Genomic DNA, 13,064 nt, shown 5'->3' with positions numbered 1-13,064 from the left:
AAAACACAGAACAGAACAGAAAAGGGCTGAACAGAAAAACCCCCACTTATCTCAGTCCAATTTCCGTTTCACTCTTGAACGAATCCCGAAATTCCCCAACTAATTAAAAAACGCATTATTCAAAGTGCCACAAAAAATATTGAAAATGAAAGGAAATCCCCAAGGGCAGCCAAGTGAGTTTCCCTTTTGGAAATCGGGTTTTTGTTTGACCGCCGGTTTTATGGGCAGATTGCAGATACGGAGATACAGATAAATACGCTTTTCCGGCCTTTCCACGCATCCAATAACCGATTAATAAATATGCGCAAATTTTATTTTAATGCCTTCCCTGGCGGCACGTGAGTTATGACCTGGTTAAGAGTCCTGGCTTTTGGCATTTGGCCTTTTGGCCTTTTACGACCTATGCCAAGCCGCCTAAATTGGCCACAAATCGTGCGAAAAACAGCGAAGATCTGTTCTGTTTCGCTTTTGCATTTTCGGGCCTTTGCACATGCCGCAGCGCCAGCGCAAAATCAATTAATTTAAATTTTTATTGCCACACTTGCCACATTAATTCGTTGATTCGCCTCAATTTCTGTGCGAAATGTGTTGTCTGCTCACACGCATGATTTATGTGAGTCTGCAAAGATGCTTCTAATGGATAATTCATCTGCATGCCGTTTATGTGTTTTCCTTTCCGTCTCCAGTTCTCCACAGAGATCACACACATGGCCCATGAAGGGCACTTTGGAGCTATATATATATAAATAAATATTTATATTTAAAATAAATTATTAGATATCCTATTTATTTATTTTGGTTGAAGTTACAAATAAGTGCAACACATTGTTTCCTATAATGACAAAATATACTAGTGGGGTATTTTTAATGGTAAAATATGAATTCATACATTCAATTCATACATCGACTCCTCGGTATGAAGTACACTTAAAATTCACAGTTTACGAACTCAATCGCACTTGTCCTGCTTTACGCCTCCAAAAATACTCAAAGATTATTTGGGCATTCGATGGGCGCCATTCACGTGTTTATTTTCTGGCCGAGATGTTCCAGCTCATTGGGTTCATTTTTGGCATTAGCACTTGGCATTGTTAAAGCACTTTGAATGGCAATTAAGTAGAGGATGAAAAACATTCCCACCCACACACGAAAACAAACACACACAAACACAAGTACAGGCAGCAATGGAAATATGGGAAAATACGAGTGCAAACACACACCACACAGCACACACCACTCACACTCTTACACGGACAACTCAATTTGCACTTCATCTGTTGATGCGAGTGTGCTGGTAATTGCTAATTGATTTTGCCATATGCATTAGTTGATACATTTATAATTATGCCTTTCAATTGTCGGCCGTTTGAAGTGCCGGCGACTCGATGAGGCATGAATCTTAATGCCGCACACATTTCTCACATTTCTCATTAGGTGATTATGATTGAGGGCGAGAAAATCGGGAAAAGCAGCAGAGGCTGGTACAGCAACCCCAAATTGCTTGGCTTACTGACCACGTTGCATGCGGAACAACACTCTAAACTTTATTAATTTTAATTAAAAACACTCGACTCATTTTGAGGGTTAAGCGATTTTCCTTCAGCTTTTCTCTGTGTGTGTCTGGTTTCCATAAGCCGCAGAACACTCGAATGGCCAGCATGCGGCGAGAACAGTTAAAAACAAGGAAGCCATCCTCAGGAAAACTTACTCCATTCGCCCATTGCAGTCTCGACGACTCAGTGAGCTCCCTTCACCAACGGGTTCACCTTGTGATAGCCATCTCAAGTGAGATGGTTGCATCTCAACTGATGAATGATGCTTTATTCAAATAACTGGTACATATACATATAGTAGTACTTTTCGGGTTAAAATATTTTCAAGGCTTTGAATTGGTAATGGAATAGGTATAAAAATGAATAATTTTAACACAATCATTTGTAGAGTCCTGCGAAACTGTTAGGCAATCGTAAACTGAGTAGAGCACCCGGTCTTCTCCCAAAGCGACTAGGAAATATCATTAAAAAATCTGAAGTGAAGTTAAACTTCTGCCCAAAAGGCGTAAGACGTTTTGTGTATTCCGGAAGTCCAGAACCAGAGACCAGAGACCAGAGACGAGAGGACGAGGGCACCAAGGAGTCTGGATAAACAGGGGTTGGCCAGAAGCCCGGGGCCGGGAAATCGTTGGGTTGTGCGACTTTTTGTTTATTGTTTTGACGCCGCACGCGGCAGTTGGTCGCTTTACGCCATAAAACGCAAAGGTGCGACGGCGATAAACAATGGGCAATGGGCAAAAGGCTCAACCCCCAACTGTTAATTGTCTTGGGCCAAATGTACGTTAGAAAGGAGAAATTATCTTTATAAATATACGTAAAAATGGAAAATAAGAATGGGTTAACTCTATTTCCACGAAGGATTATCAAGCTGGATTAAGTGACTGGTTGTGGCTGTAGGTTTCGAATGGCAAATTGTGTTCACCTAACTTCATCGAAAACTTTATTTACTTAAATATTATAAGATTTTGTGTAATATTTTATTAAGTTAAAAAAATAATACGAAAATGGTTTTCGTACATAAAGATAGGTTAAATAGTCGATTTAATTGTCTTTTTTTTTGTCGTATTTGTTCGATTTATTTTTACATTAAGAACTCATGGTTAATGGAAAAATCAGACCGTTTTAGGCAGGCATACAAAAGATTACAGACACACACACTGGCAGGCACACCTTACTGACTAAACACATATTTATATAATTATTTCCTTTTTGGGATCCGATCAGTTGACTGTGATGGTGCGGGATGTGATGGGCTCGGCACTTGAGCTTCTTGCCAACTTATTTGGACCCAGGAGACTGAGGAGAACCGGCAACAGGATCAAGCCGTGGGCGGCTCCAATCAGGACAATGCCCAGATACATCCGGAAGTAGAAGACTTGGAAGATCTGCGAATTGGAGAAGCCCAGGACAACGATGCCCGCGAACTTGGTGAGAGTTATGCCCGACAGGACACTGCTGCCAGTTACATTTAGGGAGTGACGAGCCCGCTCCTGGGCAGTTCCTTCCGCCCTCTTAAAGGACCTCACAATATGGGCCACAAACTCAACGCCAATGCCCACGCAAACCACCAGATTCACCAGCGATATGGCATTCAGATTAATGCTCCACGCCCACATCATGCCCAGCATATTGATCAATATGCAGATAACCATGAAGAGTACAATGAACGTGGATGTGATGTCCAGACCGGTTACCAATAGGGTGACCAAGAATATGGCCACCAAGGACATTCCCAGCGAAAACATGGCATCCCCCCAGATCGTCAGGTACTGCTCGTAGTAGATGTAGAACACACAGTAGGCGAATATCTCCGCATCCACGCCATTCTCTTCGAACATCGCGTTTATTTCACCTGCAATCCTTCGAACTTCGCGCAGCTGGGAGTAGAATTCCTCCGAGGTGGTCGATGTTGTGGAGTATTGCATGAAGTAGGTGTCCTGTACGGTGGACATTCCCACATCGTCGATGGTGTAGATCACGGCCTTGAAAAAATGCGGAATTTTATTCAATTACATAGAGCGTAGAATGGTATATGGTATAGTTTTCTAATTATGATAGTACTCACATCTGCGTAGGAAGCTCTACCAGCCTTGGCACACTCGGCATCTGGCAGATCGAATAGGAAGTAGGGAATGTACTTGTTGAAGGTTTCGGCATCTGGTCTTAGGCCATTCTCAGTAAATCCACGTTCACAGGGCAGGCAGTCTTCACTCTTTGAGTCTAGAAATGACAATCTTATCAGTTCTAAGTTGTTTATAACCCATTAAATATATTTTGTGAAAACATATGGTATCAAAGAACCACCTGCAAACTAAACACTTTCATTAATTCATTAATGGTCATTCAATCACTTATAATATAAATTGCTGATAATAGGTGAATGTGCATTTTTCGTGTAATACCAATGGATACTCACTGCTGGAACAGAATCCGCCGGTGGTGATGTTGTACTTGCAGCAATCGCTGATGGCCAGCCAATCGATGTAGTCATCCAGCCAGGATGAGGCCGGTCGGGCCAAGGCCGTGATTTCCGGGTACCGCGACTGCGTGTACAGCTGGACGGACAGTGAGTTGTTATTGCACTCGACTCCGCCGCATATGAGATTCTGCTGCAGCGGATCGGCGTAGTTGAGTCCGGGCTTGAGGACCCAGTAGACCGGAGCACCCATCGCCAGCAGGTCGACCATGTAGCGGAAATACTTGACCACATGGGAGTTCTTCGGCATGGACATCTCTTGATCGAGGCCCTTCTCAATGGAGGGCGTCACCATCAGCGATAGACATGTAATCACGGTGAAGATCAGCAGCACGGACACCTTGACGGGCCTGAAATGGAAGTAAAAAGTAAGTTAGTATAGAAATGGGTGACCAGGGATACGATTTTGTAACATATTTTGTATGCACTAACTAACGCTTTTTGAACGCTTCTGAACGCATCAACTTACTTGGACAGCAGGAAGGGAGAATAAAAGTTCTTGAACATGGTCTCCAGCAGGCCGACCTCCTTGGGTCCATCCACGTCCTCCTCGCTCACGTCCCTCGTCTTCTTTTTGCCGCTTCTCACGCAGCACAACATGTCCAGTCGTCCGGCCATGTAACGCCTCTCATCGATGGCCATCAGGGCCACAAATGCGGTGATCTGGAGCAGAAAGTCCAGGAGAATGGCAATGGCGGCATACATGGCAAAGGTTTTCACAGCCGGCATATCCGATATACAGCCGATGGCAAAGCAGGCCATTTCGCTGCCCGCCGTCTGGAGGATCGATGGACCCACCTGGCCAATGGCCTCTCCAATCGCCTCATGTGTGCTCTCAAATTTGGAATGGTCCAGTCTCTGGTATGTGTGCACCATTATGAAGATATTATCCACACCCACGGCGAGCACCAAAAACGGAATCACTTCGATCGCCAGCATTGTGGTGGTTACGTCGAGATAGCCCCAGAAACCCAAACTGCACACCACCGAGGCCAAGACAATGACTATGCCTCCAATGGCCAGCATTATCCGTGACTCCCTGAGGAATCCCCGACAGCTGCGAATGTGACCCAATGCTATGGCCACGTAAACGAACATCACCACATAGCTGATGACCACTGTGCCCACTTCGCCCTCGGATAACTCCACTATCGCATCCTGGATGGATCTCTCGGCCATGTAGGCAATGTCCAGTCGATCGCTCTTGTAGTCCCGCAAAAAGTCAACGAATAGCTTCTCCCACTTCATATTCGGCTCCAGCTTGGACTCGTCGTTGGAGTTCCGACCCAAAAAGGTGATCACAAGTCCGGTGGCCAGCATGTAGTCGGGGTCCTCACCCACCGCCACCTTGGGCATGCCACCCACCGCAATGCCGGGCTCGATGGGTCCGCCAAATGTTCCAAAGCAATCCTCCATCATGGGGACACTAAAAACGTGAAATGGTAAATATCATACTATGTTAGTAGGACCAAATTAAATATATTTACTTTTAAATTGAATAGTATAATTGAAGAAACATCTTGCTTACCGAAGACAATCCTCCATTTGATTGAGGTAGTTAATGGTGAATCCGTTGGCATCCACATAGGAGTTCTCAAATCGATCCATATCGTGCTGGAAATATCCATAGACCGACTGGATAGCACAACGCTCGACTGTGGGCGTTTCGCCAGCCATTAACACAGGGGCATAGCAGATCTTATCGAGGCCCTCGTTATCCGCCATACCCAATTTCATAATGGAGTCCTGCAGTTCAAAGACTTCCTTCAGGAAGTTATACTCGAAGGCTGGACCAAAGTTCAGCAAACCGCTGGGAGCGTCGTGGGTGAACTGTAAAGAGTTTCGAAGATCGGTTTTGATCGGTTTTTAGGAAGACTTTTTAACACTGAAGAAGTTACACTTCAAGCGATTCCTTCTTTATTTCAGATGCCATTAAAACAGCGGAGATATATGCAACTTACATATGTCTGATTGACGGCCTTTATGAAAATCTGATTGGTGCGATAGAACGGGCCAAAGTGCAGATCGAAGTAGTCCTTCTCAATCCTTGTCTGACTTTGCTCGCTCGCCCACAATTCCACGGGATCCGTGGTGATGCTCATGTACCGAATGCCATACGACAGTCCAGCGATGGCCCAGGAGCAGAGGGCGAGGACCAAAACCGGGTGCTTGGCACAGAAGGTGCCCCAGATGCGGAAGCCATGGTAGAAGAACTCCCCGAAGAGGGTGGGCATGCAGACACTGACAGCCGATCGCTTTCCAAAGGCACCCCAGAAAATAAATATGGACAGGGCGGAGGCGATGATCAAGGCCAGGATGAAGGTGACCCCGTACAGTCCAGCGATCTTCCACAGTTCCTCGTGACCCGTGGGAGGATCCGTCAATGGGCAGGACTCCTCGCAGTCGATGCAGGCGCACGCATAGCTGTCCTCGTAACTCTCGCCGCACTTGAGAGGGCTCAGATCGAGGTATATCTCACTGGTACCCTCCTCCGCATCCTCCGACCACTTATAGTTGATCTGGAACGGCACGTAGTCGCCGGTAACGTCGCCCATGAATTCGTACCATCGCCGGTAGCTGCAGGTCTTGGCATTGTAACTGCCACAGCCCAGATCCATGGCAGGACGTCCGGTTTGGGTGTGCTGTATCCCAATGCAGCTATTGTAGATCCTCGATACCGTGTCATCCGTAATTCGATAGTCGATGTATGCCACATATTCCACATTTGCCTCGTTTATATCATTGTAGGCGGTCAAGAAGAGAGTGTGGTTCTTGGCACAGGTCATGGCGCATACGGTCAAGGCCATGTTCCTAGTGCAAGTGGGACACCTGGAGAAGACGCCATCTGCCTGCGATAATCCAGCCTCCATGGAATCGATTTGGGCCGCATCGCAGCACAGACTCAGCTCGTCCTCGCCACTTTCACCCTTGTACTCCTTGTACAGCAGCGGACATCGCTTGGCGAATAGAGCCTCCGCAGTCGGATTATTCAGAGGTCTTGCCGGATTCGTATCGGCCTTATTCACCCAATGGGGGCCAATCATGTGACTCTGTCCATACCAAATGCATCCCAGCTCTGCGCTTTGCGACCAAACTCCGGCTATTAGCCATACAAAGGCAAAAATCACTTTCATTTCGACACTAACAACAACAGCAAAAAAAAAAAAAAATAAATAAATAAGTCTTGAGAACTCTACTCGTCGTAGAGAGTGAAAACAGCTCGCGCCGGCAGCACGCCACTAACTGAAGCAAACCCAGCCCAATCCACTGACCATTAACACATTAAATGGTGGGCAGACTATATCGGAAATCGCGTGGAGTACCCACCGATTAGATTTCCGCCGTTTTGGGTTTCTTTCACCACTTTTTTCCCCCGGCCTTATCATCAGGCGATAAGCTTCTGAATTCATTTGGATTGTGTTGAAGCAGACTTAATGGGAATGCAGGAACCTTATCTTCACGCGGATTAATATGATATGACATGGCGACAGGTGATCGAAAAACGATTAGATATTAAAGGTCAATGCTGGAGCTTAGTACATGGGACCACACATCTTTGGATGGAAGAGTAATCATTTACAACATTATTTTATAGTCAAAAATTACTTTATAGCCTTAAAACTTAGATAGGTAATTAATTTATTTTTTCTAGAGATAATAGTATAGTTTATAAAGCTTATACTAACATAAGCGTAAAAAGTGCTTGCAACGAGGCAACCGCCTAGGTAATTGTTTCCAAACAATGTTTCAAAACAAAAGTTTTTTATAAGCTCTTGGCAAAGGTGCACAATAATTCTTACTCCAAAGTTTTGTACGTTACCACTTTCCTGAAACTGCACCTGTGCAGACACCTGAGCTTGTATCTTGGGCTTATCGTAGGGTGAATTGGCCCAAAAGCAGCTGGCACAGCTCGATGGCACAATAAAATCGGCTACCGGCTCTTTTCTGGAACACCTGTTCCCTTGCTGGTTGATAAGTGAAAAGAACACTCGAGATCCTCGATTGCCATAAAGTTTATACGGCTCGGCAACTTCGGCGCGAAGGTCTTAATCTGCGCCGGATGAGTGATTCACTGACACATACCAACGTAGCCACTAAATTGTTGGCCTATCGAGTGGCAATGCTCATTTTTCGTATTCAAAGAATAGAATGCTTCGTTCCTCGAACTAAATCAGATTTGATTAATCCCCAATCGCACTTTAGTTGTATTAATAATGCTCTTTTGTTTGTATTTGTAGTTAAACGTATTTGAGTCTTGGCAAGTTTTCCCAACGTAGATATATATATTTCATCTTGATGCTATACATATATCAATAAATGTTGATTAAATTGTGATATTTTAGGACGAGCATCCCAAGAAACGCTTTAAGTTAACATTGTGCACTGATCCACGTAGTTCGGTCACTGAAAAAGTATATTTACATTCCATTCATCTGCCAGGAAGAAAAGTTTTGGACCTAATAAAATGTTTTGTGGCATATAGTATATGTATATAGTTTAAAGAATATACAGATGTTATCAGTCGCGACACGATTTTGGGTAAATTATTGAAAACCATTACCGAGTTTGAATTCGATATTTATTGAAAGCACCAAATTTCAATCGTAGCTCGTTTGTTTAATCCATCAGATGGCAAGCAATTTTTTGCTTGATTTATGAGAAAGTCTGGTAAAATTTCAAGTTTTCATAAAGTTTATAAATTAGTTTAAATGAAATGGGCAAGAAGTTCTGCTACTCGGAGAAAAAGACCCTAGCACATATCGAAAAAAAGCAGAATCGCCAGGGATGTCGGGATTCTCAATTTGTGAAGGTCCAGGATGGCGAGAAGGAGGAGGATGATGGCGGTGAGGCTATGGCTCCTAGGAGCTCCGCAAGGACACCGCAGAGTATGTTCTATATCAAATGAATCTATATATGAGTGTAGTCTATGTTGTCTATATTACCTAGAGTTGGGAGTTCTGAAAAACCTTGCCAATGGTTACTTGAAGTTGGTCAACGAAATCGAGGGCAACCTCTGCCTTCCAGCGCCTCCTTTGCTCGAAGCTAAACCAGAGCGTGAGTTGGGTGGGGCGATCGCTGGAAATTCCCAAACCGAGGAGGAAATATCGAAATCTTCTGAGGATACCACTCATTCAGGAATAGGCTTTGTGGATTTGTATCGGCGCAGTCTACATTTCGAGTGCTTGGGAATTCCACTCACTTCCTTGGAGCTTTTCTCCATGGAATGCCAGAAAAATGAAGAACTAGAGGGAAGAATCATGGGACAGTATCAAGCTGGCGCTGAAGGGCTGCATTCATTGAAAGCTTTAGATGAGCGCTTGACCAAGGAAACTGAATGGGTTCCTAAACAAAATCTTTCGAATAGAGCTGCTTGCCATCCATACGAATGCAGAAACACCCTAAAAAAAACTTCTGACTCCATTTTGTTCCCGGGAAAATCCACAAAACTGCAGCCCATGCTAAACATGCTAACTAAAACTGAGCTGGATGAGGAAACGAAAGCAGTGGATGATGAGCAACATGGAAATCAATTTTCCACGATTGAGCTATACCATCATTCGTCCAAGTTCCAGAGTCGATCTTTACGGAAAAGTACCAATAAAAAAACAGCAAGGAGTTCTCCCGGTTCACATTTTAAGTCCGATCTAAGCTCCGTTCGTTCAACAGAGAAAACAGCAGTCCAAAATCCAGTTGATGAGGTACCATCCAAAGGGTCCGTTCAATTACCAAAACAATCTTATAAATGGGGTAAATTACCAGCTACAAGTTCAAGCAAAGTTCTTGGTGCCAAAAAGAAATCGTCAAGTCCCGAAAATCGTCAAGTCCATAACTGCAGTGAAACGATCAAAAAAAGATGGCACAACGATTTTAGAGACTTGGGTGAGCCGAAATCAAGAAGTACCAAGGTCAAGGGATCATCTTCACGTTGGCTGCCCTGCAGACCAGAAGGTATATCGAATAGATGTAGAAGATTACATGCAGGCTCAGAACTCAAGGCAGCCACACCCTTGGCGGTCGAGTCCCATATATATGAAAGTGACAGTAAGGTGTTTGGGGGTGCACATGCCTCTAGTCCAGCGGAGAGCTCCTCTATGAAAGTATGCGACAAATGTAGCTCATTAGAGGAGCTAATGAAAAGAAACCCAAAAAAGAAAAAGAAGAAGTCTATCAGCCCGATTGTTGAGTCCGATTTTGAGACAATGGAGCCTCTGCGTTCTAACGATACCTTCACGGAGGCGTGGAAGAAATCGAACATGAATAGGTGCCAACACCAGCAAGACCAACGGATCGGCGGGTTTTATAGTCGGGCCGAGAAGCTAAAGTTCCAGCCCATAGATCGCCTGGACGTGGGCTGTGCGGGACTGCCGCTGTTCAGGAACTCGGACGAGTCCCTGGAGCGGACACAGTTCTTTGTGACCGAGTTCGACAAGCTGAGTCGCGCTGAAAGAATGCAGAACATAGAGTTTCGAATGGGCCAGTTGCGGTGGCTGCAGGCCACTTCGGATCAGCAATATCGCCAGCACTTCCGCAAACAGAGGATTGATTTCAAGAGGGTCCTGCCTAATTCGGCGCAGTTTGCGTGTCCTTTGGGACACGACGAATGTCCGGCTGTGATGAACGCCACGCTACTGGCACACGTCGTATCTCGGCATTTGGATGAGCCGGGCAAGGAGCTGCGTGTGGTTTTCAATGGCGAAAAGGTGCTAATGGTCTTCACTCCCATGGCCTTCCAGCTGGGCAAGACTGAGTGCATGGCCGTGCTGAGCTACGGGGGCATCCGGAATAAGCCCTGCACCCTGCCCGCCGTCAGATTTATGCCCACCCGGAACAGCTGTTTGCCAGAAGCCTACGCCCATCTCGACGTCCATTTGCCCCTGCTCGTGATGATTAGTAGGAATCGCCTGAGTAGCGTAGAAGGCAGAAAGGAGCGGTTCGATGGACTAAAAGACGAGGACACCCTCGCTCTGTGGATGGTCACTAGAGATCTGCCTTGCCCCATACACGTGATGATGACCGTAATCAACCGACGACTAGACATCACCAGAAGCTCCATCATGAAGGTCCGAGGACTTCAAAAGTCGCACGATCCTCTCGACTTTATGCTAACAAGCAAAAACTATATGCGACTCACCGATCACGACTTGCGTGTCCTCACCAACGATCATACAGAGCCCATTTACATGGAGATTGTTGTGAAGGAGTACAACGGTATATATCCACGTCACTTTCCAGGCCACTTCCACGGAACCCACTGAATCTATCACATTTCCCTTAGTTGGACCTCAGTTTCTGGAATACGTTAGTATTTATGTAAAACCATTTTCGGCCAGAGTTATATATTTTTTGAAACTTTTAAAAGACTATATTCATAATGTATGTACAAATGCAGTTTTACAATTTAAGACAGTGTTTTGCAACTCAGAAAAGGATTTTTTTCCACACCTATAACATTGGATCAAGGCAATTAATTCAAAGGGACAAAAGTACTTAAAAACTGTGTGTTAAAAATTAAATATCCTTAAAACTTTTAAAACTACAAAGGAAATAAAAACTAAGTCTTGTTCACATTAGCTTGTCTTTTTTGGTAAACAATTTCTTATTCAATTGTGTCTTTTACAGCCCGAACCGTGACCTTAAGAGGCTGGAAAAAAGGTCTTTTTGGGCCGCCAGCCGTGGGAAACACCTAAAAAACACCTACAAATAAATTACAGCTTAATAAAATAAAACTGTATTATAAAGGTGTTGATTAAGACTTAGTTTACTTATTTATAATTATACCTGGGACTCGTAGAGTAATACTTGACTCGTTGAAAAGTAAGTAACAGGTTGAAATTCGAGATAATCAACAATATCATTCCATCTTGTTGTAATTTTAAGTGCATTTAAGGAAAAACAAATTTAAAATATAAAACAATGAATAAGTATGCGGTAACGCAAATTAATAAATTAATAAAGACCATACCAAGATCAAAATATCATTATCGGAAATCATCGGGAATTTGGGTAATCCGGCTAAGCAGCTAACCACTCCCAGTGAGATAATGAAGAAGAAATGAATGAATAAATGAAGAACCTCCAAAAACTAATGGCGTCACATTCATCTACAAGGCATAACATTCATCAAGTTTATAGCACCTGTTCAGCCCTATTACGAGGGAGTTTAAGAATTGAAGAATTGGGGACTAGGCGTTAAGTGAAGTATTAAAAATAAATAAATATTTTGTAATTTTCAAGTTCATATGATATTCTACAACACCACCTCGCACAATCGGAAACATATTTATTTCTAATTAATTAGCTGGGTAACAGGTATCTGGTAGTCGAGGCAGCGTTTGCTTAATTCTTGTCGTTCATGCCAGATCCAGAATTAGTATGCTTTATAGGTTACGTATGCAATATGCATTCCACTTAACTTAATTGTTATGTATTCTAATCTAATTATCTAATTATGTTAGCTTGCTGATTATTAAATTACCCCAACAATATTATTTATTTATTGTATTTATTTATTATATTTATTTTCTTTATTTACCGCTCAGTCAAACATAGCCAGTTTCTTTCGCTTACTAAAGCTAATCAAATTCATACATACTCGATTACACGCTTTATGATGCAAAAACGTTTCCGATTACTTATCTAATCCTAGTTGGGGACCCTAAGCGATAGATCACTACAAAGTGGACATAATCGAGTGGTTTCCATTCCAATTATATTGAGTGATTTAATTGAGTCATTGAGTGAAAAATAACTTTACCTGTCAGTGCTTATCGCTATGTCAAAACCTTTTAATTTTTCTAAAATTTACTGCTTGACCACCTAGGTCGGTGACGTCATTGTCAGTAGGTTAATGTAAATTTTACACAAGGTATAGCCCACTATATAAGTATCAAAATAAAAATAACTTAATAATCGTATTTTATTATTATTATTATTTCCCCTTTTATAGGTTATTTCACATTGATTATGTTATCAGCAGACATTTAATTAATGGTTTCTTGGCTTCATTTTGAAAGTGAGCAGTGTGTTTTCAGATC

At 43.4% G+C, this 13,064-nt stretch overlaps 2 protein-coding genes across 2 annotated transcripts; one reads left to right on the top strand and one right to left on the bottom strand.

The window, feature by feature from the left end:
- Window positions 1-2,561: 2,561 nt before the first annotated feature.
- Window positions 2,562-7,396, bottom strand: LOC6526124 (NPC intracellular cholesterol transporter 1 homolog 1b). Its single transcript, XM_002101905.4, has 6 exons — window positions 5,991-7,396; window positions 5,558-5,859; window positions 4,499-5,455; window positions 3,970-4,379; window positions 3,619-3,773; window positions 2,562-3,535 (listed from the first exon to the last, which is right to left on the bottom strand). Exons 1-6 carry the CDS (start codon window positions 7,161-7,163, stop codon window positions 2,774-2,776), a joined length of 3,759 nt encoding a protein of 1,252 aa, XP_002101941.1. The 5' UTR covers window positions 7,164-7,396; the 3' UTR covers window positions 2,562-2,773.
- Window positions 7,397-8,637: 1,241 nt separating this feature from the next.
- LOC6526123 lies at window positions 8,638-11,600 on the top strand. Its single transcript, XM_002101904.4, has 2 exons — window positions 8,638-8,915; window positions 8,977-11,600. The coding sequence occupies exons 1-2, from the start codon at window positions 8,744-8,746 to the stop codon at window positions 11,283-11,285; spliced, it is 2,481 nt and encodes an 826-aa protein (XP_002101940.2). The 5' UTR covers window positions 8,638-8,743; the 3' UTR covers window positions 11,286-11,600.
- The last annotated feature ends 1,464 nt before the right edge of the window (window positions 11,601-13,064 follow it).

This window comes from Drosophila yakuba, chromosome X (genome assembly GCF_016746365.2).
Source record: "Drosophila yakuba strain Tai18E2 chromosome X, Prin_Dyak_Tai18E2_2.1, whole genome shotgun sequence".
NCBI classification, from domain to species: domain Eukaryota; kingdom Metazoa; phylum Arthropoda; class Insecta; order Diptera; family Drosophilidae; genus Drosophila; species Drosophila yakuba.
Note: the sequence above shows the minus strand (reverse complement) of the source record. Positions and strands in the feature narration are given on the sequence as shown.

What these genes read in the sequence shown, in the direction of transcription:
- LOC6526124 (XM_002101905.4), bottom strand. Translation starts at nt 7,163, where the DNA reads ATGAAAGTGATTTTTGCCTTTGTATGGCTAATAGCCGGAGTTTGGTCG. An exon ending in TCTCCCTTCCTGCTGTCCAA is followed by an intron (nt 4,380 to 4,498) that starts GTAAGTTGATGC and finishes CTTCCATTTCAG; the next exon opens with GCCCGTCAAGGTGTCCGTGC. An exon ending in CGGCGGATTCTGTTCCAGCA is followed by an intron (nt 3,774 to 3,969) that starts GTGAGTATCCAT and finishes TGTCATTTCTAG; the next exon opens with ACTCAAAGAGTGAAGACTGC.
- LOC6526123 (XM_002101904.4), top strand. Translation starts at nt 8,744, where the DNA reads ATGGGCAAGAAGTTCTGCTACTCGGAGAAAAAGACCCTAGCACATATC. An exon ending in CTCCGCAAGGACACCGCAGA is followed by an intron (nt 8,916 to 8,976) that starts GTATGTTCTATA and finishes TATATTACCTAG; the next exon opens with AGTTGGGAGTTCTGAAAAAC.